General features: G+C 26.4%; 1 protein-coding gene across 3 annotated transcripts in view; it reads right to left on the reverse strand.

Moving 5' to 3' along the window:
* The window catches only part of LOC100213627 (probable methyltransferase-like protein 25), a 36,404-nt gene extending 11,264 nt beyond the window's left edge, over positions 1-25,140 (reverse strand). The window contains exons 1-9 of one of the 3 annotated variants that reach the window (XM_065811204.1): positions 24,589-25,140; positions 17,932-18,183; positions 14,339-14,474; positions 10,975-11,048; positions 4,276-4,305; positions 2,535-2,573; positions 2,121-2,149; positions 1,898-2,009; positions 1,450-1,524 (exon numbers count right to left, since the gene is read on the reverse strand). In XM_065811204.1, coding sequence (XP_065667276.1) covers positions 1,450-1,524; positions 1,898-2,009; positions 2,121-2,149; positions 2,535-2,573; positions 4,276-4,305; positions 10,975-11,048; positions 14,339-14,474; positions 17,932-18,183; positions 24,589-24,999 — 1,158 coding nt within the window. In that variant the 5' untranslated portion in view covers positions 25,000-25,140. Of the gene's footprint in view, positions 1-1,445; positions 1,525-1,897; positions 2,010-2,120; positions 2,150-2,534; positions 2,574-4,275; positions 4,306-10,974; positions 11,049-14,338; positions 14,475-17,931; positions 18,184-24,588 lie in introns of all 3 variants that reach the window. The other 2 variants (XM_065811203.1, XM_065811205.1) reach the window with 2 other exon arrangements.
* Between the last annotated feature and the right edge of the window lie 2,122 nt (positions 25,141-27,262).

Below are 27,262 nucleotides of genomic sequence, written 5' to 3' on the forward strand. Positions count from 1 at the left end.
TTTAGATAAATTTAAAAATGTAATACTTTGCTGGTTTGCTGAACTTAAATACTAAGGATGATGATAGCAAAGCAACAGCTTTTTTCTATTCTAATAAAAATCATTTCATTGAATCTTTGCCCAGTAAAATCTTGTTTGTTGTTTAAATTTTTTTAATAGCCATTTATGAGCATAATCAGCTATGAATATGGCAACAACTTAAAATTACTTTAAATTGAACGCCTAATGAACTTCCATTTGTTTTGTACCATAAAAGATGAGTTTTACTATTTTTCAGGTAAGAAATTTTTTAGCTTAACAACAAGTTTTCTTGAAGAAATTTTGAAATAAATTTTACATTTTTTAATGTACATTTCCTACTTATTTTAACTTTGTAAATAGCTGAACTTATAAATATTAAGTATGATATTAATAGATATAACTGATAAGTGTATATTTGCTGATGTATTTGATGCACAACTATTCCAGTCACAATAAAATGTTATCATTTTTTTATTGTTTTGAACATCTTGAATCTGATCTTTAATCTGATCTTGAATCTGTGTTACAGCTTGAGGCTTGCAGTGAAGTTGTTTACTGCTTGTAGCTATTAAAATATTGTTCATATTGATGACACTCTAACATCCTCTACTTTACATGGATTTTCATTCATTACAGACTTCTCATTGAAACCATAAGCTATTGCAAAGTTAGCATCTAATAAGGTTTTCTCAAACATTTGATTTCCATCTTTATGGTTTTTTGACTCGTAAACATACAATTGTTAAGTTATCTGTCAGTTCTCTTTATAAGTCGCAAAAAAGCAGGGCTCATATAATAAGAAAGTTTATATATATATATATATATATATATATATATAATATATATATATATATATATATATATATATATATATAAATTATGTTTGTATATTCTACAAACAGAGTGCTCAATGTTCTTAAAGAACAGAGCAATTATAAATTAGTAAAAATACTTATCTAATTTTTGATTACTTCAACACTGTGTTTCACCATCAGTAGGTTCATAAGGAAGGTTTTTCCTGATGAACCTACTGATGGTGAAACAGTGTTGAAGTAATCAAAAATTAGATAAGTGTTTTTACTAATTTATATATATATATATATATATATATATATATATATATATATATATATATATATATATATATATATATATATATATATATATACATTTTCCTCTTGATTTAAATTCTGATTAATTAATTTTAGTAGATAAATTGGTTTAGAGTTAATTGCTGTAGCATTAAATTAGAAACCATAGAAACTATATTGATCAGGGTTAGGGTTAGGGTTTGTATGAATTTTTTTAAATATATATTAAAAAAAGAACCTGGGGTAAAGTAAAACCTCTGAGGTAAAATATTAACAAATAAATTGTAAAAAATTTTTGATTTTCCAAATTAATTAAAAAAATTTGAATAAAAGGTACCATATGATATTCTTCCATCCCTTCCCAGAATCCTTTATATTTGTCCCAATATTTTTCAATTTGTTCTTCTTCAACCTAAAACCAAAATAATGTAAAATTAATGAAAGTGAAAAAGAAAAAATTAAAACAACTTCTTACAACTTAATAAAATTTTGTAATTATTACTAATGTTAAGCAGTTTTACTTGGATATATCATTATGATTTTTTCATATACCAAATAGATAAAGACATCTCATTATTTTACTATATATAATTCACTTTCCACCAATGATAGCTTTAGAAAGTGAAGAACTTTCAAAAAACAAAAATATTCAATACTAATTTACATTTTTATATAAAGATTATGGAGTACATAATATATACACACACACACACAGACACACACACACACACACACACACACACACACACACACACACACACACACACACACACACACTTGCATACCTTAAAACAGACGCCTTTTGTTTTTAACTTGTTATTAACCAAAAGTACATATTCTTTGAAAGTAGATGATTTTTGGCCCAAATTACGAAATTGAACAGCTTTCAAATTTGATCTACAAAACAAAATGTTGTAAACATTAAATATAGTCAGAAAGATAAATTTGCTTTGTGTAATCTAAAAATATATATAAACATGAAAAATACTTGAAAATTAAACTTGAAACCTGTCAATTTGATAATCTTCAAAAATTTTCTGCAAATAAAAAAAAAAGCTTTAAAACTCTACTAAAAATATATAATGTAGATAATAATTAAGAACTAAATCAAACTAACAAAAGTGTAATTCCATGCAAAAAGAAGCGAACTATTTCACAAACTCCTCTGATTTTCTTCAAAATTAAACTAGGCCACAGTGGACTGGATATTAGACACACAATGGGCTGGATACTAGACAAATGCAACATATTTTCAACCATTTGGAAATAGAAGATGAAATATTGTATTTTCCATTCTTCATTAATATCTAATTTGTTTCATTGATATAATTGAATCTGAGAGGATAGATGAAATTTTTTTCCCTACTTTTACATGGAATTATCTAAAATATCAAGATAAATAGATCTAATATGTCAAGATACCTCTAATATTGCTCTGTACAGTATTGATTTTGACAATGTCTGAAAAACAATTCTTTTAAAATAAAGAACAAAATTTTTGCTTATAAAGAAAAAACCATTAGAATACCCATAATGTGAGTTCAATAAAAATCAATTATTTAATATAAATTTTTATTATAAAATAAAAATCTAAATTAATTTTTGAATTCAAAAATTGTTTCAAAAACATGTAAATAACTAACTTTTTGCTGCTGGCTTTGACACAATTTTCTCAATAGTCTGGTGTTTAACAAATAATTTGATTTTTTTACACATTTCTAATTTCCAATCCAGTGTTTTCATGTAGACAATTATATTTAAATCCAATTCTTTGCGAGTGGCAAAGAAAATTTGTTTAAAAAAACTTTAAAGTTATTTTAATACAAAAAATAATTTTCCAATAAAATACAAAAAATATTTAATTTTCTGATTCAATACAGCAAAATGTTTAATTTTCCAATTCAATACAGTAAAATATTCAATTTTCCGATACAATAAATTTATAAATCTTATAAATAAAATATTAATTTCCGATACAATACAGTAAAATGTTTAATTTTTTAATTAATTGAAATTTTAAAAACCAAGCAAAACATACTTTTGTTGTTTAAAATTTCTATTCTTTTTTCTATTTTTAATTAATTATTTCCTTAAAATTTTGTTGTTTAAAATACTATTTTTTAACAAACAAAGACATTGCATTTTCTAAATTTTAAAAAATTAATACTTGTTAAAAAAATAAAAGTTATTTAAGATAAAAATCCCCGGAAGGATTAGACATATCCCAGTGTGTTCTGCTTTCACTTTCAGCCCCGGGAACCTGAGAAATTGGATCCTGGGATCTTGTTTGAGAAACTCTATTTGACACCCATAGTCAGAAAAACATATTTGACACCCATAGTCAGAAAAACATATTTGACACCCATAGTCAGAAAAACAAATTTGACACCCATAGTTAGAAAAACATATTTGACACCCATAGTCAAAAAAACATATTAAATGAAGCATTGTGTCAAAATTTGACAGTTCATTGTTTTTTTATCTTTCATTTTTTTTTATTTTTTTATCTTTAAGCAGGAGTTTGTGCAACTTGTCATTAAAGGAAAAAATTTATTTTGCATTTTAATAACAGCTCCTCCCAATGAAAATATTTTGACTAGTTTAAATTAAAATAAGTTGACTTTATATTTTTAATCTAATGTATACTTCAGATTTAATGGTCACCAGTTGGCATCTTTTTTTAATAGTGTTTGGTACTTTTTTTAACAACCCATGTTTATAAATTGTTTATATAAAGTAATTCTTATTTGCAAGTAAAGTTTTTTTTTTCAAACCTTTTACACTGATTTCGAATCAGCATAAAAATAAAACCAGATTAGTTTTAAGGACTTAAAATGTTAATGAAATTTGTCTTTGCATTTTTAAGCTTATGTTTGATTTATTTATTTTCTAATAACACAACTGCCTCTGTTTGACAAAAGCAAAAATTATTCTTAGTGAATTATGTTAAACTTTAAAGCATAATTTTTACAAGCTTCTTCTGTAATATTCATTCATATAATGTAATATTTCTAGCAAAACAGTCAATGCAAATGAAACTTTTCACAGATTTTTATTGAACACCATATATATAATTGTTTTAAAAAAAGTAATTTAGATATTCCATTAACAAAAAAACAAAAAAAAAAAACAAAAAAACTTTGTAACTTTTATGTTAATTTACCTGTTTTTCAGAGTTCCATCGGATCGGGCACTAAAATATTGAAACTGCTTATTAAATTCAGATATATATATATATATATATATATATATATATATATATATATATGCAGATATATATATATATATATATATATACATTCATATATATATATATATATATATATATATATATATATATATATATATATATATATATATATGAATGTATATATATATATATATATATATATATATGAATGTATATATATATATATATATATATATATATATATATATATATATATATATATATATATATATATATATATATATATACATATATATATGAAGACCTCAGTGGAAAAACCGGCGTTGTCACATTTAAAAAGTATTGAGAAAGTATTTATTGATCATTAATAAAAGTCTTTATTTAAAGCAAATGAAACTAAGCAATTCAAAAAAATTTATATTATAATTATTTTATTTAAAATTTATTCAAAACAAAACATTTTGTAATTTTTTATACAAAAATTTTTTTTTCTTTGCTTTAAATAATGACATTTATTAATGATCAACAAATACTTTCTCAATACTTTTTAAATGTGACAACGCCGGTTTTTCCACTGAGATCTTCATATATATATATATATATATATATATATATATATATATATATATATATATATATATATATATATATATATACATATATATATATATATACAAATATATATACATATATATATACATATACATATATATTACAGTGGTAAAATAACAGCATTTTAATTCACTATGTTGCACATGAAAGGCATGTGTGTATATATATATATATATATATATATATAATATATATACATATATATATATATACATATGTATATATATATGTATATATATATAAATATATATATATATATATATATATATATATATAAATATATATATATATATATAAATATATATATATATATATAATATATATATATATATATATATATATACATATATATATATATATATATATATATATATATATATATATATACATATATATATATATATATATATATATATATATATATATATATATATATATAAAGAGTAAATGAAAATAAAGTCTAAGTAATAAAAGTAACTAGGCAACAAAAGTAATTAAGATACTAGAAAAAGCTTATTGATTAATACTGTTGAATGTTGAATTTTACCCAATTTTTTGAAAAATATCAATTAATAAAAAATCAAAACATCCTAGATAAAAATGGCCTTTTGTTATTAATCATATCTTTTAATTTTATTGTTATTGATTATATCATATCTAATTTTAAAGTGTAACTCAAGTCGAATAAAATTTCTGTTTTGTGTTTCTCATACTTTTGCATTTGTAAGTTAATTTCTGACTGTATCTGTTTATTTGCCAGCTGTATCTGCCCGACTGTCAGCTGTATCTGTCTATCTGGCAGTTGTCTTAATGAAGTTAACAAATTCCTTATTTTATATTTTACATCAGAAGTGTGAGTCATAAAAAAAAAGTACCAATTCCAATCATTGAAATTTTCTTCAAAAAATATGTGAAAAATTAAAAAATTTTTTTGCCAAATATATGAAGAAATTTTTTGAAGGTTAAATATTTTGTATATGCACATAAGGCTATTTCAAAATTGTATATAAAAAAAATAATTTTTGAATTTTATTTGGGCTACCCTTTGACATGATGTGGTTTGTGGTTAGGAAAATTAGTTCAAAATTGCAAACTTAAATAATGTGTTTTAGGGACAGCTCAATTAACTTTACTTTTTAACAGGTCCCTATTATTTAGAAAAAAGAAGTTTTTTCAAAAGTATGCCATGTTGGGTCTTAAAAGTAGCGAAATTATATAAAAATTTCAGAAAAAATGATAATTTCATACTACAATTATTATTTTAGATTGAATTGCACAAAAACTATGATTTTTTAACTAGAAATACAAAAAGTACATTTTTACAAATTATTATTAAAAATAAAATTTTTTAAATTTATATTTTATAAAACAATTATAATTTTTAAAATTTATATATTATTTTCCTTATTTTGAGTACCAGGTTAACCTTCTTTTAAGAAACTTTTTTTTTTTAAGTTTTAGGACCTCATTGAAAAGTAAACTTAATTGAGCTAAATATTGGAATAATGCTCTGAAACTTTAATGATTTACTTTTTTTCATCAATTAACAACATTTAAACATCTAGCCACTTAATTATTACAAAAGATTTTTGTTGAACTGGCCTAATGCACATGCAATATCAAGAAAAAATTTTACTACTGGAGTCAGAGTCGCAATTTTGTTTAACAACTTTGACTCCGCTAAAAATGTTGTGACACCGACTCCACAGCCCTGTTTTACTTAGTTAAAACCATTTTTAACTCAAGTTTCAATATTTTTTGATTATTATAATTTTTCTATTGCCTCCATTATCAAAAATGATTAAGGAATTTTGTTTGGCTATTAGGCTTTTAGCAGTTAAAAACTTCTTCAAAGAAAAATAAAATCATAAGGTAATCTATCTGATATGAGATTTTCTGTAACAAAAAAAGTTAATTAATCATTAGTTAAAATTTGCATTTTAGTTTTACAATTTTTAGTTACACGTTTTAGTTTTTAGTCTGTTTTTTTACTTATACATATATATTTTTTCAAGTGTTTGAATGTTTCAATAATTGGTCATTTTTTCAGTATTCCATGAGTAGAACATAATCACTCTGCTATTCTTTTGATCTTAAAAACTTAAAAAGAACTTGAACTTAAAAAGAAAAAGTTTATTAAAAAGAAAAACCTCAAAGGCAATTCTCATTCAATAGCATAATCAACTATTTTATCAATTAAAAGGTGATAAAGTAAATCATCCAGTGTTTCCAACAAACTTTTTTTCTGCAACAAACTAGCATTGTAACGAAAAAAAAGTTTATTATTAGTTAGCCCTATTTAATTTTAGAGACATTTTTCACAGTTTTTAGTTATATTTTACTTTTACATTTGCTGGACCAAGTTAAGAAATATGGTATTTTATCAGAGACCTCAGCTTTTACCTGTGAATCAACAATGGGCAAACTGCACCGATTGATAAGTGGTCCAAGAAACGTTGTTTATGTCAACCGGATTTTCAGCACTTATGTTTATTACTATCTTAGACTTATTAAAACAATTTGATTTATTTTTTTAAAAGTTAAAATCTTAGTTTCTCCAGTTTGCATTTTAGCTACACTTTTTACAGTTTTTAGTTACATTTTTTAGTTTTTCTATTTTTTTTTAGTTATACTTTTTACATTTTTTTTTTCAAGCGCTTGAGTCACCACTACTTGGTCATTTTTTCAATATTCCAAAAGTATAACTTGCTACTCACTCACTTGCTTATCACTACTCTTAACATAAAGAAAAACCTAAAAACCTTTAACTTATAAAAACCTAAAAAACGCAATGTTCAACTCATATTCAGTAACATTATCAGCTATTCTGTCCATGAAAAAGGTGATATGTTTTTACCAATAAAATATTAGGATCCACTTGGCAAGTTAAAAAAAAATTGTTCAAGTTTTTGTCAAACAAAATGTTAAAGATTCCTTAACATTTTATGATAAAAATCTGTATAAGCAAGGATACATGAATAGATGAATATTTAATTAATGGTTGTAGATCAGAAGCACTGCCACTGATAAGTGTTATAATTTTTAGCATTTTTTTTTTTTTTTTAAGAAAATAAAGCAACATTTATTTAACATTTTTACTTCATTAACTTCTTTTAGTAAACATTTTATCACCCACATTTTAAAATACATATAAAGGATTTTATTTCAAAGATATTTTTGACAAAAACCAAAACTCATTTTTGACAAAAACCAAAACTTTTTTTCTCAGAATTTTGTTTTGACATTTTTTGGTAACCGAATTTTTTTTTACGAGTATAGTTCTTGATGAGTTTATTGATTTTATAATTTAAAAACTTTTTGCTATATAGTTATACAGATAATAGATGATGTTTAGATTATTTTTAAACAAAGTAGTAAAACATCTTATTTTTAATACTTTAAATAATAAAATTTCTTTTTAATTGGATATAAGAGGCAGTCGCCATTTGACATAAAATCATACAAAACTATTACCACGTGACACAGCTGTTACCTATTGGTTTGCTATTGTTATTTATAATAAAATAAAAGTATATATACTTATTTATGCATTAAACATCCAACTATTCATTCTTGATGTAAGTAAGCTCAAAGACCAAAACTAATAACATAACTGAGATTTATTATACCTAATTCATAGAACTTAAAAGTTTTGCTTTGATTAAAAAGTTTTGAAAACTTTGATTAACTAACAAATATTATTTTTTCATAGTTTCTTTAAGTTTTAAAACAAATTTATTGGAGATTTTAAATTAAAATCAAAAAACAATAAAATTTATCAAAACAACTTTCATTTAAGTAAAGATTTTTTTAACAACTTTCAATTAACTCAAGATGTCCGACATCTCAAATGAAATTTGTTTTGATTTAATTATGATAGTTTAATGATTCTCTGATAAATTTGTTTTAAAACTCGACTAAAATTCTTCAACATTAAACTCACCCTACTATCATACTTATATCTCCACTGCGACAAGTGTTGAGATTGGGTATTGCAATGGCTAATGAATTTTAACCCAAATGTAATTTACCTAAAAAATTTTAGGTTTATTACCAAATGTAATAAACCTACAATTTTCTGCTGATAATTATGACTATAGTATTGATATTAATAAATGGTATATAACACTTTCCAAATTTTATTTAAATGCTAATGTTTTATAAAAACCTTATGTCAAACTAATTGCAAAGAAAGCCTCTCTTCAATCCATTGCAAAAGAAGCCTCTCTTTAATCCATTGCAAAAGAAGCCTCTCTTTAACCCATTGCCTCTTTTTAAATGTAATCTATATATTCTTACTCCTTATTCCCCTCATTATCTTTTTTTATTTTTATTTTTTTAACAAATTCAACAAGGCAACCACTATTTGAATTAGGAGTTAACAGAAACCACAGAAAAGCAAGTAAAATTGTATGAGTCAAGATAACATGAAGACAAAAGAGAATTCCGATTCATAGATGAGTTAGATCAAGTTAAAATTAGAATCATCAGGTCAATTCAGGATCATTCAGATTAGAACTAGGATCACACTGCTACTAATAACTTGTAACCCAGTACAACCTGCCTTATATTCTTCTGCCTTTGCAGAACTTGCTTTTCTAATCAAAGGCGAAAAGAAGTTATCTTTGACTACCCTCTGCCTTAAGGTTCTAGGTTGAGTTAAAGTTAAAGATGTTTCAATAAAAACATTTATTCTAGGCATATGTTAACTGCATCTCGCTACAGTCTTACATAAGGCTATCTACTTTAGGGGTAAATGTAAACTGGTGTAGCTGTAAAGCTGTATTCTGCTGTTTCCTGTTAATGCTGGATCTTCTTCTTGTGGGTTTTTACTTGTGTTATCTTGGTATTGGCTTTGCAGCTTTTTCTGTTACCTTTTAATTATACAACTTTTAATTATACAACTTTTAATTATACAGCTCTACAACTCAGTTCAATGGTTCTGAAGCTGGAAGGTATAAGGTTTCCTGAACTTTGTAAGTTCTTAGAAAGGCTGATTCCATTAACAGCCGTAAAATATCAGAATACTAAAAGTGTCATGTTGCACATGGATGGTGTCTCAATTAGTACTTTTGGCAAACATTGTCAAAATCACATAAAGAGTCCTTTGTTACAATCTTGGGTTAATTAGTGATGCAACTGTTTAGTGTCATACAATATCTATGATTGAGTCATAGTCAAGTTTTTTATTAATTTAAAAGTACATAAAAATATTAAACAGAAAAAACCCACCAGATTGTTTCAATTAATTCTTTACAAATATTTGTGGTATCTGAAGTAAAGTATCATTCATTGAAAATTGAAACTGATCCCGTGAAAAATCACAGAAACAACATGGACTTTGGGAAATTAATTTAAACTTGGTTGTTTTACCATATCAAATATGATGGGATCAAATGTGAATCCTCCAAATATTTTTTATGTGCTTTCACTTAGCACCTTTTTCACATCCTTTTACTGTCCCTGCATGCTCTAAAAACTTTAACTCAACTTTAATTCAATTTTCCTATACTCCAACCCTTTGGAATTCTCTCCACCTTCATGTTTTCCTGACTCATACAAGCTAAAACCTTTTAAGTCTTCTGTCAACCATTTTCTTGCTCTTTAACTCTATTCTTTGTTTTCTAATAACCCTAACTTAATAGTGGCTGTTTGCAGCCTTGTTAGGAGTGAATTAGAATGAAAAAATATATATATTCCTGTCGCAGTCAATGTGAATTCTAAAGTGAGTCTAAATGTGAGAACTGTCATCATAAATCTCTAAACGAGTGAATCTTGTTTTTCTGCTTGAAAATAGTATCTTGATTCCAACTTTTTTTAAACTCTGAATATGGTTCTGACCCATCTAACTATTGCGCAACCAGAGTTGCACAATAGTTAGAGTGATTGTGCAACCAGAGTTCTTGATCTGAGTTTTTTTTTACTAAGGTTTTTTCTACTAAGTTGCTTTCAACAACAAACGCACTCTGACGCACACAAATTACCTTGTACTGAGAATCATTACAGAAACTGTTAAAATAACAACTAAAAACGAACTATCAAAACTATTATCAAACAAACCTGACAAGCCAACATAAACGCATTTCTTTCAAGAGATACAGAGCATTGGTTTAAATAGTCACTCATTGGAAAATCTGTAATAAAACACTAATATGAACATACAAATACCAATCATATAAGCATTAAATAATTTTAAATTCTATAATTTTTTTTTACTAACAGCTGCTGCTGTTACCCATTCATTCATTCATTCATGAGTGTTTGACACATAATTCACAGGAGCCATTATATTATGGCAAGAAAGACTCACAGCACTTTAATAAGAAAATGTGAACCAAAGTGTATGCATTTATCTAACTAATGTAAACTTCAAACTATGTAATGCTAGAATATATATTAAGTTTTGAAGTCTTACTTTTAATTAAAAATGGCATTGCAGCAACATATCCTTAAACTTTTTTTATAATTTATTTTTAATTTTTAATAATTTAATTTTAGTTTATTAAATAGTGTTAAAACATGCCAAACAAACCTTAGTGGCTGAAGCAGTTAGCTAGCAGCATTTCTAAAGTGAATCGTCGTGGTTCTTACGCTGACACATTCTTTCTTACGCTGACACATTTTGTTTTTAATTTGTTTCAAATTTTTAAAATATAAAATAAAACATTTTTGAAATTCTATAGATATTTTTACTTTTATAAAGTTTTATTTTTATTTAAAAATTGCATTTTGGCAACATCTCCTTAGTTTTGATTTATAGCATTTATTTGCCATTTTATAAAATTATTCTGTCTATGGAAAGACAGAATAATTTTATAAAATGGCAAATAAATTTTATAAAATTATTCTGTAAATAATGGAAAGCATTCAACGACGTGTTACAAAAGTACCACAAGAAATAAAGCCTTTTGATTATAAATCAAGATGTATCAAACTTGGTCTTACTTTTCTATGCAAACAAAGAAAACGATTGGACCTTATTCAAAAATTTAAATTAAAGAATAAAATTGAGTTAACTGGTTTGTTAATCCAATTAACATTCCCCCAGCTATGGATTTTGCATAGAAATCCATAGCTGGGGGAATGTTAATTGAAATATAAATAAACAACAAAAACTGTCAAGTCCGATATAACTTTTTTAACAACGATGTAGCAAATGCATGGAACACCTTGCTAAACAATGTAGTAAATACTACCTCAGTGAAAAAGTTCAAACTAATTTAGACCAGCAACAAAAACAGTTACCAAAGTACATCATTTTCAGTGGCTGCTTCAATGCTGCTATACGAACTAGCTTTGCTAGTTAATGATGAACTTACAATTCATGTATTGTTCTATGTAACTTATTAATAATAATAGTAATAATAAATATTAAATAACCCTATTATAGAAAAAGAAGCGCAAACGCATAATTAGTAATTTTAAATTTATCTATAAATAATTCATTCATTTATTTGCAATTTGCAGCAAAACATACAAGAAAATAAAAAAACTTAAAAAAAAAATTTACTAAGTGCAGTTAAAAGAAAAAAATGTTCTTCATTAAATACAGAAATCATATATTAAAATAACATAAAAAACTTTAATTAAAATAATAAAAAAATAGTAAAATTAGAACTTCTTTCTAGAAAATTAAAAAATGTTCTTCGTTAAATACAGAAATCATATATTAAAATAACATAAAAAACTTTATTTAAATAATAAAAAAATAGTAAAATTAGAACTTCAATCATTTATGAAAAAAGGATTTTCACCATTGGTAAAATGAAAGTAATTTAAATAAAAGAAGTAAAAATGCTTAATAGATATAGTTTACATCATGTATAATATATTCATCGACAAAATGAATTAATGGGTTCAGAGTTGTTGATACAACTGGTTTCTATTAACATGCAATAAATATTAAATAAAAATTTTAAAAGCAATAAATTTAATAGGAGTATATCGAATATATTTTAAGTAGTAGAATTAATAATAATGCAACATTTTAAAAATGCATTAATTTAATGCAACATTTTAAAAATGCATTAATTTAATGCAACATTTTAAAAACAAAGATAAAAACCAGAGAGAATTGAATAAAAAAATTTGGCTTTAACATCTTTTTTTTGCTTTTAAATTTTTTGCTTTTTTTTTTTTGCAACCCGGTTGCAATTAAAGTAGCATCTATTATCAATAAAACTATTTTTAGCACTTTTTAAAATCTAAATGGTTTTATGAAACTTTTGTATATACGTTTTCCGAATTACATTCTGATTATTTGTCAAATTTTGTTTTTAAAAACTCTGATATTTTTTCAACGGATTTACCATGACCAGCAAGAATTCATTTTGGAAAGTCAAAATAGCAATTTTAGTCATTTCAGGTCATTGACCATTGACTGGCTGTTATTTTTCACACTGTATTACATACTAAAACAATCAAAAGGGAGAGAGTTTTTAAAAAAGTTTAAAATTTCTATAAACATCAAAACAGCGGTAGAAATTTTTTTGCGCATATGTTGCATTTGTATAGAGATACTTATGTTATTAATGTGCTTAGGTAATTATCTAAGTCTGCGTGTTTAACATACATTAAAGAGACAATTTTTTTTTCCTATAGGAAAAAGATTTTACATTCTTTTATTTCTTTCAAAATTAATTAACGGGGAGAAGTTCCTAATAATTTATATTTGATAAAAATTTAATAGTAGGCACTTTTTTTTTTCACAACATTTTTTTTTTTATGTAAAATGAAAACAAAACAAATACATTAGAGCTAAATATTAACAAAAAATACTTATTGTTATATTATTATTAGTTAAAAAGTTATGCAATTTTTAAATCACAAAATTTGTGATTTTGTGATTTAAAAAATATTTATAATATTTTCTTTATATATATATATATATATATATATATATATATATATATATATATATACACACAATATATATATATATATATATATAAAAAATATATATATATATATACAAAATATATATATATATTATATATATATATATATTTATATATATATATATATATATATGTATATATATATATATATATATATAATCATACATACATATATATACAATCATATATATATATATACAATCATATATATATATATATACAATCATATATATATATATATATATATATATATATATATATATATATATATATATATATATATATATATATATATATATATATATATATATATATATATATATATATATATATATATATATATTCATATATATATATTCATATATATTCATATATATATATATATATATGAATATATATATTCATATATATATATATATATATATATATATATATATATATATATATATATATATATATATATATATATATATATTCATATATATATGTATATAAATAAAATGTTACATAAATAATGTATGTAAAACCTTTCTTATTTTCAAGTAGGTTGTGGCAGCAGCCTATCATTAAAACACCATGAAAGTAGTTTTCTTTTGAAAACAGTTTAAGTGCAGTGCATGTCAAATTACCACATGAATGCAAACCAACGAGTAATGCATTATTCTAAATTCATAATAAAAAAATCATTTTTCAGACATTGTAAACATTTTCTTGATGTATATTTTTAACAGATTTAATAGATTGTGATGTTTAAACAAACAAAAAGCATTATAATCTGCATTTTGTAGAAAATTTTATAAAAGATTAACAGAATTATTTTATTCAGTTGGGATAGCGCAAAAAAAAAAAAAAAGGTTATAAATAAAAATTAGTTCAAAAATTTTAATTTGATTGCCAGTAAAAAGATTTTCTTCTAACAACAACAACAACAACAACAACAAAAAGCAATATATTTACCAGAAATATAGATGTTTTACATAAGAATGTTATACGTTATAAAAAATATTTGTACAGTCTACATTCTGGATGGTTCACTCTCATATAGCTAGGCTAAATCGAGGAGAGCGACCATGAACAAAACAAAACAAAACAAAAGAAAGAAAAGAAAAAAAAGAAGCAAATAAAATAAATAATACACTCACAGAAGGTTGCAATTAGTCTACATTCATATTTGTATTTTATATAATTTATATGGTGATTTATCTATTATCACCATTGATACTATTGCCGTTTCTATTTATTTTGATGTAGCAAGTAGTATTTTAATTTGGTTTTGAGAACATATTTTTTAGTATTGCTAAAAGGGATTGATTTTAATTTATTTTGAATTTGATTCCAGTCCATTAATGCAGAGTATTTAAAGGAATGTTTGCCGTAGGATTTTGTATTATATTTTTGCACACTCAGTGCACCTCTGCAAGAATTTCTTGTAAGTTGGCAGCTAATTGTACTGCGTAGAGTAAACCATTTATTAAATATAGGAGGTAGTTTTTTGTTAAGGCAGCTGTGAATAAATAAACAATTTTCAATTTTGATAATATCATGCAGTTTTAAAATTTGTAGTGTGTTAAAAGATGGGAATGTATGTGCATTGTTTGGTAGAAATTCAATAACCCTGACTGCTTTTTTCTGCATGATAAATAGGCGATTTACAGTACTTATGTTTTGACTCCATGATAAAAGGCAATATGTGAGATGAGAGTGAAACAAAGCATAGTAAATAGATTTTAAAGTTTTTTGTTGTATAAAATGTCTTAGCTTTGACAGGATGGCAAGGGATCTATTCAACTTATTAGATAAATCGTTATAATGGTAAGTCCAGGCTAAGTTTTCGTCTAGCTTTATACCCAAGTAGTTTACAAATTTTTTGCACCAAAGTTTTTTCCCATTTAACTTAATTTTGAGCTGCTGATCTAATTTTCTGTGACGACTTTTAAATAATATTAAATCAGTTTTTTTGGAGTTGAGGGAAATTTTGTTGGCATTTAGCCAGAGGCATAGTTTTTTAAGATCATAGTTAACATATTTGTTGATTTTTTTTATGGACTTATTAAAATAGAGAAGGTTTGTGTCATCTGCAAAGTGTTGGACTCTACAAAATTTTAAAGCTTTAGACATGTCATTTATATAAATAAGAAACAATAAAGGGCCAAGGACAGATCCCTGAGGAACACCTACTTTGATATCGTTTAGGTCTGAGCTCATCCCACTAATGGATACTAATTGAGTTCTATAAGTAAGGAAAGATTTGAACCAAGAGTTTGAGACTCCTCTAATACCATAGTACGATAGCTTATAAAGTAAAATGTCAATATCTACAGTGTCAAAAGCCTTTTGAAGGTCGATAAAAATGCCACATCCAAACATTCCTTCATCCAGAGAATCTTTAACTTTTTCTGTTAGACTTAATAAAGCAAGTGATGTAGAGTAGTTTGTTCGAAAACCAAATTGTAATTCACAAAACAATTTATTTTCATTGAAGAATTTGTATAAGCGGTTAAACATTAGCCTTTCAAGAATTTTATCAATGTTGGAGAGGAGGGAAATTGGCCTATAGTTTGATATTAATAGTTTTGAATCAGTTTTAAAAATAGGTACAACTTTGGCAGTTTTTAAGTTTTCTGGGAAAATACCACTTGAGAACGAGATATTAAAAATGTTAGAAAGAATTCTTGAGAGTTCTGTTTTTAATAGTTTTAGAATTTTAACAGGCAGACCATTTGGTCCAGAAGCTTTATTTGCGTCTAAAGAGTTGATAATATTTGAAATTTCATGTTCGTCAGTAGGTTTTATAAAGAATGATTTTTGAAAAGGATTTGATAAATAATATGTAAAATGATTCATGGATGAAGGAATTGTTGCCTGGACATCCTTACCAATGTTAGTAAAGTAGTTGTTGAAAGCATTACAAATATCAAAGGGGTTTGTTATTGTTTTATTGTTATGTATGATTACATTAGGAGTTGTTTGAGAGTTACTTTTAATATTAATAATGTTTTTAATGCCTTTCCAGGTTGCTTTTATATTCTTTATGTTTTCAGTAAAATAATTATCGTAGTATTTTTTTTTGCTTTCTTTGAGTTTAGATTGAAGGTTATTACGAAATGTTTTATACTCATTATGATATATGGTTTTATTTGTTTGATTTTTAGACCTAATATATTTTTTAAAGAGATTATTTTTGTGCTGTATAGAGTGCTTGAGTTCATCTGATATCCATGGTTTAGTCTTGAATTTAATGTTTTGTTTGTTAAGCTTTTTCAAAGGCGCATGGATATCGAGCAGTAGATTGATGTTGGAAATAGTATTCTCAAGAGACTGAGTACAATTATCAGGGTATATTTTTGGTTCTCTGTCTAAACTAAGATTGTGAAAATCGTTTCTAAATGCAAGTTCATTGAACCTTTTCCAGTTTCTTTCCTGGATTAAGAGCTTTTTATTAGGTGGTGGTTTAAGAATATTATAGGCTATCAGAAATTGTGAAAGATGATCTGAGATTGTGGTGGTAAGATTCCCTGCTTTATATTTATTTGATTTAAGATTTGAAAAGATGTTGTCTATTAGTGTTTTTGATGTTTTACAGATACGAGTAGGGTGGACAATGTGAGGTAGAAAGTAATTTGAGGTGAGTGAATCTAAAAAGTCTCTAGTATATGAATCTGTGTCATACTTTAACAGATCAATGTTGAAATCCCCTAAAATGAATACAGTTTTATTTTCTTTTGTTAGGTTTTTGAGTAACGGATTAAGATAGAATGATAGGAAGTTGTCTAAAGACATTTTTGGATGCCTGTAAACACAACCAACGATAATATTTGATTTTTTAGGATTTATAACTTCAATAAAGATAGATTCTAGTTCTTTTGGTTTAAAGATGTGGAGATCGTTTCTGGGTTTATAGGCGAGCCTGTTATTTATATATAATAATGCATATATTATATATAATAATAAAATCTAATGCCTTGATTAAATTGCTTGATAATTTGATATGATTATAAGTGGTTGAACAAAAGTGTTAAAAAAAACAACATCTTTGTTGTTATTTACAATTTAATTGTTTCAGTATTCAGGTAAAATATAAATAACAATATATATAATAAAAATATAGATGAAACTTTACCTTAGTTGGAGACAAAAAATTAGTTTTTAAGTCTTCAATAAATGATTCAGATGAATCTATTAAATCAGGGTGTATGTGGCATGCAATACTTTTTAAAATCTTGTCTTCTATTTGATGTTTATTCAACATATTTTTCCTTCTTTCTGAAGAAATCACATTTTTCATACTACTTTCGACTCCTACCACATTTAATCCATAGTTGTACACTAGCTCATACCCAAGATAACCTTTTCCAGAACCAAAATCAACAATCTGAAACAACAATATATTAAAATGTTTTTTTATTTTATTTTCCTACTATTTATTATTCTAATATTTTTTACAAACCTTTGCAACAGATATTTTTATAGCTTGATCAAAAGCTCATCATCTCTCGCTGAGTACAAGACTTTGTATTTTGAGAAAGTAATAGACTTTGTAGAGATGTAACATGCAGAATGTAAATTTTAAGAAGCAATTAGCTTTTGATCAAAGAAGACCTTGTAATAAAAATTTCAAAAAGCAATAGACATTTAATAGAAACAATATCAAGTTTTGTAAAAGATATTTCATTAATTACCAAAGAAACACATATAGCAACAAACAAGTCTTCCATGACAACAGTTATCTATGCAGTATCTGAATGCAATTTATGACTATTTTGGTCAAAGAACTTTTACCATGTACATAAAAAACAAAAAATAAAACCTGTACAAGCAGTAAAAGTATGGTTTATGGAAAAACTGGTCAAAAAGTTAAAAAAATATTGTAAAGAAGAATAAAAGAAAAAAAATGGATTGCTAACACTTGGTCCTACATCTGCAAAGGAGGAATAAGAATATGATTCAGATTTTTGTTATCGGTTTAATAAATTCAAGTGTTTAAAGACAATATTTGAATGCAAGCATTTATAAATCAAATAGAATTAGATAAAAAGTAATAAACAAGTTAAGAATTGGTTCACAATCAAAATGCATAACTCATTTGCAACCTTAGAATAACTGAGTTCAGCTGTCTCATCTTGTGATCTTAGTGTTGAATTTGTGATCTTAGTTAGAATTTGAGTTCAGCTGTCTCATCTTGTGATCTTAGTGTTGATGGTTATCTTCCTCTAATTCGTAAAGACTCCAATAGTCACATGCTTGGCCTAGGCATTTACATTCGTAAGAATTCACCCATTTGTTGTGAAACTAGGATTGAAACCACAGACTATTCTTTTATGTGCTTTCGTTTAGCACCACTTCACTCTATTGCCTTTCTCTTTGTTCTATATCGCTCTCCTTCATCTCAAGACTGCACTCTTTTTGACGTTATTTCTGATCATATTGACCAAGCCCTCTCTCTTTATCCATCCAATCGAACAGTAAAGCTGACTGGGATTCTTTCCATGATTTTCTTCGTGATGCCCCTTGGGTAGAAATCTTTCGTCTTCCTGTCGACAAATGTGCTTCTTACATAAGTTCGTGGATTCAGGCTGGCGTGGAATCTTTTATTCCCTCTCGACGATTCCAGGTCAAGCCTCACTCTCCTCCATGGTTTTCTTCACACTGTGCTGCTGCGATTGCCAATCCAAACTGTTACTTCCATATTTATCAGCAAAACAATTCTCCAGAAAACAGGCGTCTGTTTATTACTGCTAGAAACAATTGTAAAAAGGTTTTGTCTAATGCCAAAACCCGCTATTCTCAGGTCATGAAATCTCGTATCTCATCTCAAAAATTAGGCTCTCGTGACTTCTGGAGAATCTTTAATAATATCAATAATAAGGGCAAATCTATAATTCCACCTCTCTTGAATGGTTCAGACTTTGTCACCTCACCTAAAGACAAAGCTGAATTGTTTGCTAAAAACTTTTCATCAATATCATCTCTTGATTCCACTAGCTGCTTTCTACCTGATATTGCCAACAAACAGGTTGATCCATTGCTTAACTTTCATATCACTCCAGCATCTTTATCTAAAGTGATTTCCTGCCTAGACTCTTCTACAGCTTGTGGCCTGGACAACATACCTGTTATTGTCTTGCAGAAGTGTTCTCCGGAGCTGTTGTCTATACTCTCAAAACTATTCAACAAGTGCTTATCAGAGTCTTGCTTTCCAGCCTGCTGGAAAGCGGCATCTGTTATCCCTATCTTCAAAAATTCTGGATAGCGATCTGATTCGTCTAACTACCGTCCCATTAGTCTTCTTCCTATCATAAGCAAGGTTTTTGAATCTTTAATTAACAAACACTTAATTTCTCATCTTGAATCTAATCACTTACTTTCTGACCATCAATATGGATTTCGATCTTCTCGTTCTACAGCTGATTTGTTAACAGTAATAACTGACAGGTTTTATCGTGCATTAGATAAAGGTGGAGAGGTTAAGGCCATCTTTCTTGACATTTCAAAAGCTTTTGATAAAGTTTGGCATGCTGGTCTTCTCCATAAGCTTTCTTCTTATGGTGTATCCGGCAACATCTTTAAGATCATTGAATCCTTCCTTTCCAATCATAGCATAATAGTTGTCCTCGATGGACAACACTCTTCTTCTTATTTTGTAACTTCAGGGGTTCCTCAAGGTTCTATCCTTGGCCCTATACTCTTATTAATTTACATTAACAATCTTCCAGATATTCTCTCATCTAAGGTGGCATTGTTTGCTGATGACACTACCATTTATTCTCGTCGTGATAAAAAACCAACACCCTCTGATTGCTTGGAGGGGGCATTTGAGCTTGAAAAGGATCTTACTTCTGCTACAGCATAGAGCTCTCAGTGGCTGGTGAACTTTAATTCAGATAAAACTCAATTTTTTCAGCCAATCGTTATCGCAATAATTTAGATCTTCCTATATTTATGAACGGTGATGTACTCGATGAGTCACCTACTCTTCATCTTCTAGGATTAACTCTTACTTCCAATCTTTCTTGGAAACCTTATATCATATCAGTTGCAAAATTAGCATCTGCTAAGGTTGCATCTCTTTATCGAGCTCGTCACTTTTTTACTTCGGATTCTATTCTCTATCTCTATAAATCTCAAATCCGACTTTGTATGGAATATTGTTGCCATATCTGGGGCAGATCTTCTAATGATGCCCTTTCTCTTTTAGACAAGGTGCAAAAACGTGTTGTAAACATAGTTGGACCTGCTCTTGCAGCCAACCTCCAACCATTATCACATTTATGTTATAAATATTATCGTCGTAATGTTGCTTCTCTTTCTCTTTTCTACAAATACTATAATGGGCACTGCTCTAAAGAGCTAGCGTCTCTTGTGCCATCTACTAAAATTCATTCTCGTGTTACTCGTCATTCAATTAAGTGTCATCTTTTTTCTGTGACTGTTTTAAGTGCTCCAAAAACGCTTATTTGTCTAGTTTTTTTCCTCGAGCATCAGCTCTTTGGAATTCGCTTTCTTTATCTTGCTTTCCTGAATCATATAATTTGCAATCTTTTAAGTCGTCTGTCAATCGTTATCTTGCTCTACAATCTTCATCTTTTCTCTTTCAGTAACTTCCAATTTTAATTAGTGGCTGCTTGCAGCTTTGTTGGAAGCGAAGATGCTTAAAAAAAAAAAAAAAAAAAACTGCAATAAGACACAAGCAGACTTCATCACTTGATTCTTTTTGATTTTTAATCCCAAATGATTTAATACTTCAGCATAATTTATTCTAACTTTTTTGAGATACAATTGCCTAAAACCAATTGTTTTTAAGATGAAAATAAAAAAAGTCAATCATTTAAAGTTTTTCTAAAATAATTTTCTTAAACAATTTTCATGTAAATTGATTATTATTTTTAAAGTTTTTATATAATTTCGCTTCTTTTGAGTACCAGGTTGACATACTTTATAAAAACTTTTTTCAAAATATTATGGACCTGTCAAATTTTTAAGGGTCTTGAGGCACCCCAAAAATATTTTTTATTCAAAAAAATTTTAAACCTAGTGTTTTTGTATTATATAGAACACATTTATATATATATACATATATATATATATATATATATATATATATATATATATATATATATATATATATATATATATATATATATATATAGATAGATAGATAGATATATGTATACATAGCAGGAAGCAGCTTTTTTTGGTCTTTGAGATAGCTAACTTCCAGACATGGAGCACACGCCAAACATTTATATGTTTATACTTATGTCAAATAAGGATGCTTTGCAAAAAATTGCAATGATTGGAGGCTGGGAACAAAAATGCCCCAAATTTTGTGCCTCCCCTGCCCCAAACGTGAGAGCAACAAGTTGATGAAATATTTTTTGTACTGCTTTCAACTAGACTTATATTCATCAATAAATTTTAAGTTTCATAGTATTATTTTTCAGCGTTCAAAAATAATGACCATATAAAATTTATAACCCTCTCAAATTGAGGGAGGTTTAAACTTTATATGGTCATAATTTTTGAAAGCTAAAATATTTTACTATGAAATTTAAAATTTATCGATGAATATTAGTCTAGTTAAAAACAGTACAAAAAATATTTCATTAACTTGTTGCTCTCACATTTGGCGCAGGGGGGGCACAAAATTTGGGGCTTTTTTGTTCCCAGCCTCCAATCATCACAATTTTTTGTTTCATATTTGGAAGTTAGCTATCTCAAAGACCAAAAAAAGCTGGTTCCGGCTGATGTATATATATACATATATGAGTATATATACATATATCTATATATATATGCATATATCTATATATATATATATATATATATATATATATATATATATATATATATATATATATATATATATATATATATATATATATATATATATATATATATATATATATATATATATACTTTAATTAATAAACACAAAAACATCTTTGATTAAAAAACCTTTTTTTGCTTATTTTATTGGTTTTGATAACAATAATTTATGACATTTCATTTATTTACATCTCTATTGCTTTTATTTCTCATCAAGGGTCTCTATTGCTTGTGTTGACACTTTTAAAAATGCTGTTTACTTTGGAAAACATGGTTATTTATCAGCAACTGCAGTATATCATAAGAATATGGGGACAAGGCTATTTTCTAATGCATTATCTTATCATTTTTTATTTATTGTTTAATTTATTATTATACATAAATGACTCAATGAGTTGGTCAATGACAAGAATGACTATCCATAGTAAAATATTGTCAATGATTTATGGCTTCAACTATTGCTTCACTTTTTTCTACTGATGAATAGTATTATTCACTTCTTAGAGAGTATGTGAATGGATGGCAACAGGCCTTCATATTTGGTTAAGTCTGGCTGATATTCATCAATAACTAATCAAATATTGAACAAGTAAATTTTTTAAATGTTTTAATGACTGATATTAGCTGTTGATCATGTGGGGAATGGGTAACAAAATTTTAAGGTCAAATTTTATCTAAAAATTTTCTTACCTTTTTTTAGATTATTCCAATAAAATTCTAATAACACATTGCGAAGACTTAAGATTAGGGTATAGCATAAAGTATGTATGCAGTAAAACCACTGCTTTAGGACCCCCTTCTCTTGTACAAAACTGTATGTTTTCAACAACACCTCCCCTTCTTCTGCGTATGTACGCATTTTTATTATAAAATCAACCTCCTTCCCAATGCACAAACTTTCTAAAACATTAAAAATAAAAAAACTTTAAATTTTTGACATGTCTATGTTACATAACATAATGTTGTTTTTTAAACTTTAATTTAAACTTCAATTTAAAAAAGTCAAATTTAAAATCAAGTCAAAGAGAGATACAGAATGAGAGAATCAAACTGTCTGCATACTCACTGCAATTTAATCCACCCCTCCCCCTCTTTGTCATAACCCACCTCCCCCATACCTGCTTATGTATTTCCCGGAAAATCCCTTATCAAGTAGTTAGAAATTATGTTAATGATCACTTCAATCTTAGGTAAAGAATATTCATCTAACTGGGTATATTTTTAATAGTTTCAGGATTACTGAATACTATATACTGAATACTATATAACATTTATTCTTTTCATTTACTGGTAAAACTTGCGTAAACTAAATCGAAAAATTTCAGATTTAATAAATTCTTTATCTCTTTGTGAATAATGCCAAGATCTAGTGGTGAAAAGTCAACAATCTTTCATAAAATTAGCAAATAATTCAGGAGGTTCAGTTTTTATTGTTATTAAATCTGTGAAAGTTGTAGGTGGTCTTTTCCTACCATATTTAATGGTAATACTTTTACGCAAATCTTGAAGATCTGTAACAAGAATAATATCTGTACATAATTTACTATCACAAAAAATTTGACTTTAATGTAAACTTTATTTTGTTAATAAAACAAGTTAATTAACAATGGGTTTAAAACTAAACTAAATGTGATTATAAAACAAAGAAAGGAGTTCGTGTACCCTTAAGGTAAAATAGAGCTTAATGACAGGGTAAATATTAAAATGGGGCTGAATATCTGATGAAATTACGGTTTTGCTGTTTCGGTTTTAAAAACGAAATGTAATAAAAACTTTTTTATCGGTTGACATAATTTGTATTAAAATAATATTTTCCTTTCATAGATCCAATTTATGGATCCACAAAGGTACTAAATAATACTAAGTAAAATTAAAAATGCTTATATATGTAAGAAATCAAATTTATATAGAATATGGTTGCTCTAGTGAATAAAATACAATTTTTTCTTACGTTTTCGCATTTAGTTTTAAGAGCAATTTGATTCACAATGTTTGCTAAATACTCTACTTCGTGATGTTTCTTTTCACTTAAAAAACTATTATCTTGTTGTTTTTTTATTATTTCATAATTTTTATTATTTTTATCATTTTGAAATTTATTTTCAGAGCAACATTCGATACAATTAACACCAGAATGGTAGCAACATCCAATTTCTCCAATACTTTGACATTTTTTAACAAAAATATCCTTAGAAAAACCGTCCATGCCAATTTGCAAGCTTAAATTTTTAACTATATATTCATTTAAATGGCTATTAATTATATCATGATAAGTACGTAACAAATCCAATACTTCATCGATAGCATTCTTGGTTTTTGCAATAAAAACAACATCATTATCTTCTTTAATTAAAAAACTCATTCTGTATGAGAAACGGTACAGTCCTCTAGAATTTAGTCTCAACCTAGAAAAAATTATTATAAAGATATGTTTTATGTTGAAAAGCTTATTTTCCCTCTTTAAAATGAGTAATTGTTATTTTTTTTTTATTTTGGAGGGAAAGTTGTGACGTCACAAAGATTAGCAGAAAAGCATAAAAATTGACGTTTTTGGCCAAAAATATCATTCTATTATGCAATTTACTTATCTACAATTACAATTCACTATTAAGCAAGCAAATGTAACATAATTTTTATATTTATTACTCCTAAATATAAGTAGTTGGTTTAATAAACTAAAAGCTAAATATTAACTAAAAGTATGATATAGGGGCGAAGGGGGACACTATTTTAGCAAATTTTTCGAAAATTTGACCTAAAGATGTGTGTTTAAAACAAATATTCTTCTATTATATATTATATATAATACTGTTAAACGTGATTATTCCGTAAATTTACCGAAATAATGTTAAAACATATTTACAAAGAAGTTTATTTTGGAAACTCTTAAAAATACAAATAAGTGAATCAAGATTAAATTTATGTAAAAACTAAGAATTATGTAAATTCTAAGTGACGGTCATCGGCTGGTTCATTTTGTTTGTCTACTTTTTCCACATTTGTACAGTTAACCCCAAGACAGGTAGAACACGATGAAGTGCAGTAAAGTCCCATCTTTTTGCAGGAACATCGACTTGAACACGAGTTTTTACACCCACATCGAACAACCTTTAGAATATCCTCTAGATCTGCATTTTCGTTTGTTGCTATTGGTGAGTACATAAAGCCATTTAATTTCCATCCTCAATTAAGTGGGTCAAGGTCACTGTCACTTAGACATCTCCAAATACGCACTTGATGGTATACTCTCAATCCATGGAGCTCTTGGAGAATGTGGAAGAACAGAAGGGTCTATGTCAGCCCGATTAAAATTTACCATTTCCTCGTACTTTTGCTTTCGTATTTGTTGTAGATTTGATGTTGAGAAATGTAACAGCTGAAAGAAACGAATTGATGCATTTCCAGTCTTATCGCCTGAGATTTATCATTGTAGTTAAAAATATTTGCTGCATCGCACAAATCTTCAAGCTTCAAGCTTTTTGAAAATTGAAGAATTGCTGATGTTGTATCACAACCTGTAAACGCGTGCGCAAAAAGAATATTGTTAATGACATGTTTTGCTGTACTGCCAATAGTATTGTTCTGATCGAGTTAAACGTTTTCTTTCTATAGGAGTTTCCATTGATGCTTGTGATCTTTTAACTGATTTTGATTGGTTTCTTAATTTAGTTCGACACGATGAGTAATAATAAACCTTTTCTCCTGCCTCTTGTTTCTTATACAGTTCATAAAGCAATACATTCAAATCCAATTTTGAAGCACATTCAATTAATTTTCCAAGAGCTTCTTGGTTGACAACATCTCTTCTAAATCTTGCCCCCACTTAGCTTAACGAATCTCCTTCTAATTTTATTTTATCACACAACACACATACAGAGGATTCATTTTTTAAGTCCAGAATTTTTGAGTTTTGCAAGAAATTAATTTTAATAGCGTTTAAGTATCAAGCTTCTTGCAATTAAAATATATATTTTGAATTTTTTGTATTATTATTTGCAAGATTAGATAATTTCTACTAAAATTTAAAAATAGCAAATCATAATTATTAATCATTACATAATTATATAAACAACAAGATTAGTAATTTATTAAAAAGTTTTTGATTAAAATTGCCAAAAAAACGATTATATTTCGAATACATAAAGAATACTACATTCTAATAACTTTAGAATTCGAAATGTAGAACTGCAACTTTTAAATACCTCTGCACATTTTTACTTACAAAAACACAATTAAAAAAAAATATTTGACAAAAACAAACAAAAAAATAAAAAAGGTCCTCTTGCAAAAACAAAAAAAGGTCCTCTGGGGGGCCGTGGCGACAGGAGCCATGATTCTAGTAACAAAAAAGATAATATACTCAACACTTTTGTATCATTTAAACATAAGTATTATTTATAGTTACAGTGCAACTTATTGTATGGCATGGTTTATACTTTTTTTTACACAAAATAAATAAAAAATAGTTACTCATTTTAAAGAGGAAAGAATAAACTTTTCAACGATATATAACAACTCTTTATAATAATTTTTTCTAGGTTGACCCTTTTTTTGGTAAAATTCTACAGGACTAATAGGAGACGAATGATCTACAACATGTGAAGAGTACACGGGAAAAAACGTCA

The sequence above is a fragment of the Hydra vulgaris genome, chromosome 12 (assembly GCF_038396675.1).
Source record: "Hydra vulgaris chromosome 12, alternate assembly HydraT2T_AEP".
Classification (NCBI taxonomy): Eukaryota; Metazoa; Cnidaria; class Hydrozoa; order Anthoathecata; family Hydridae; genus Hydra; species Hydra vulgaris.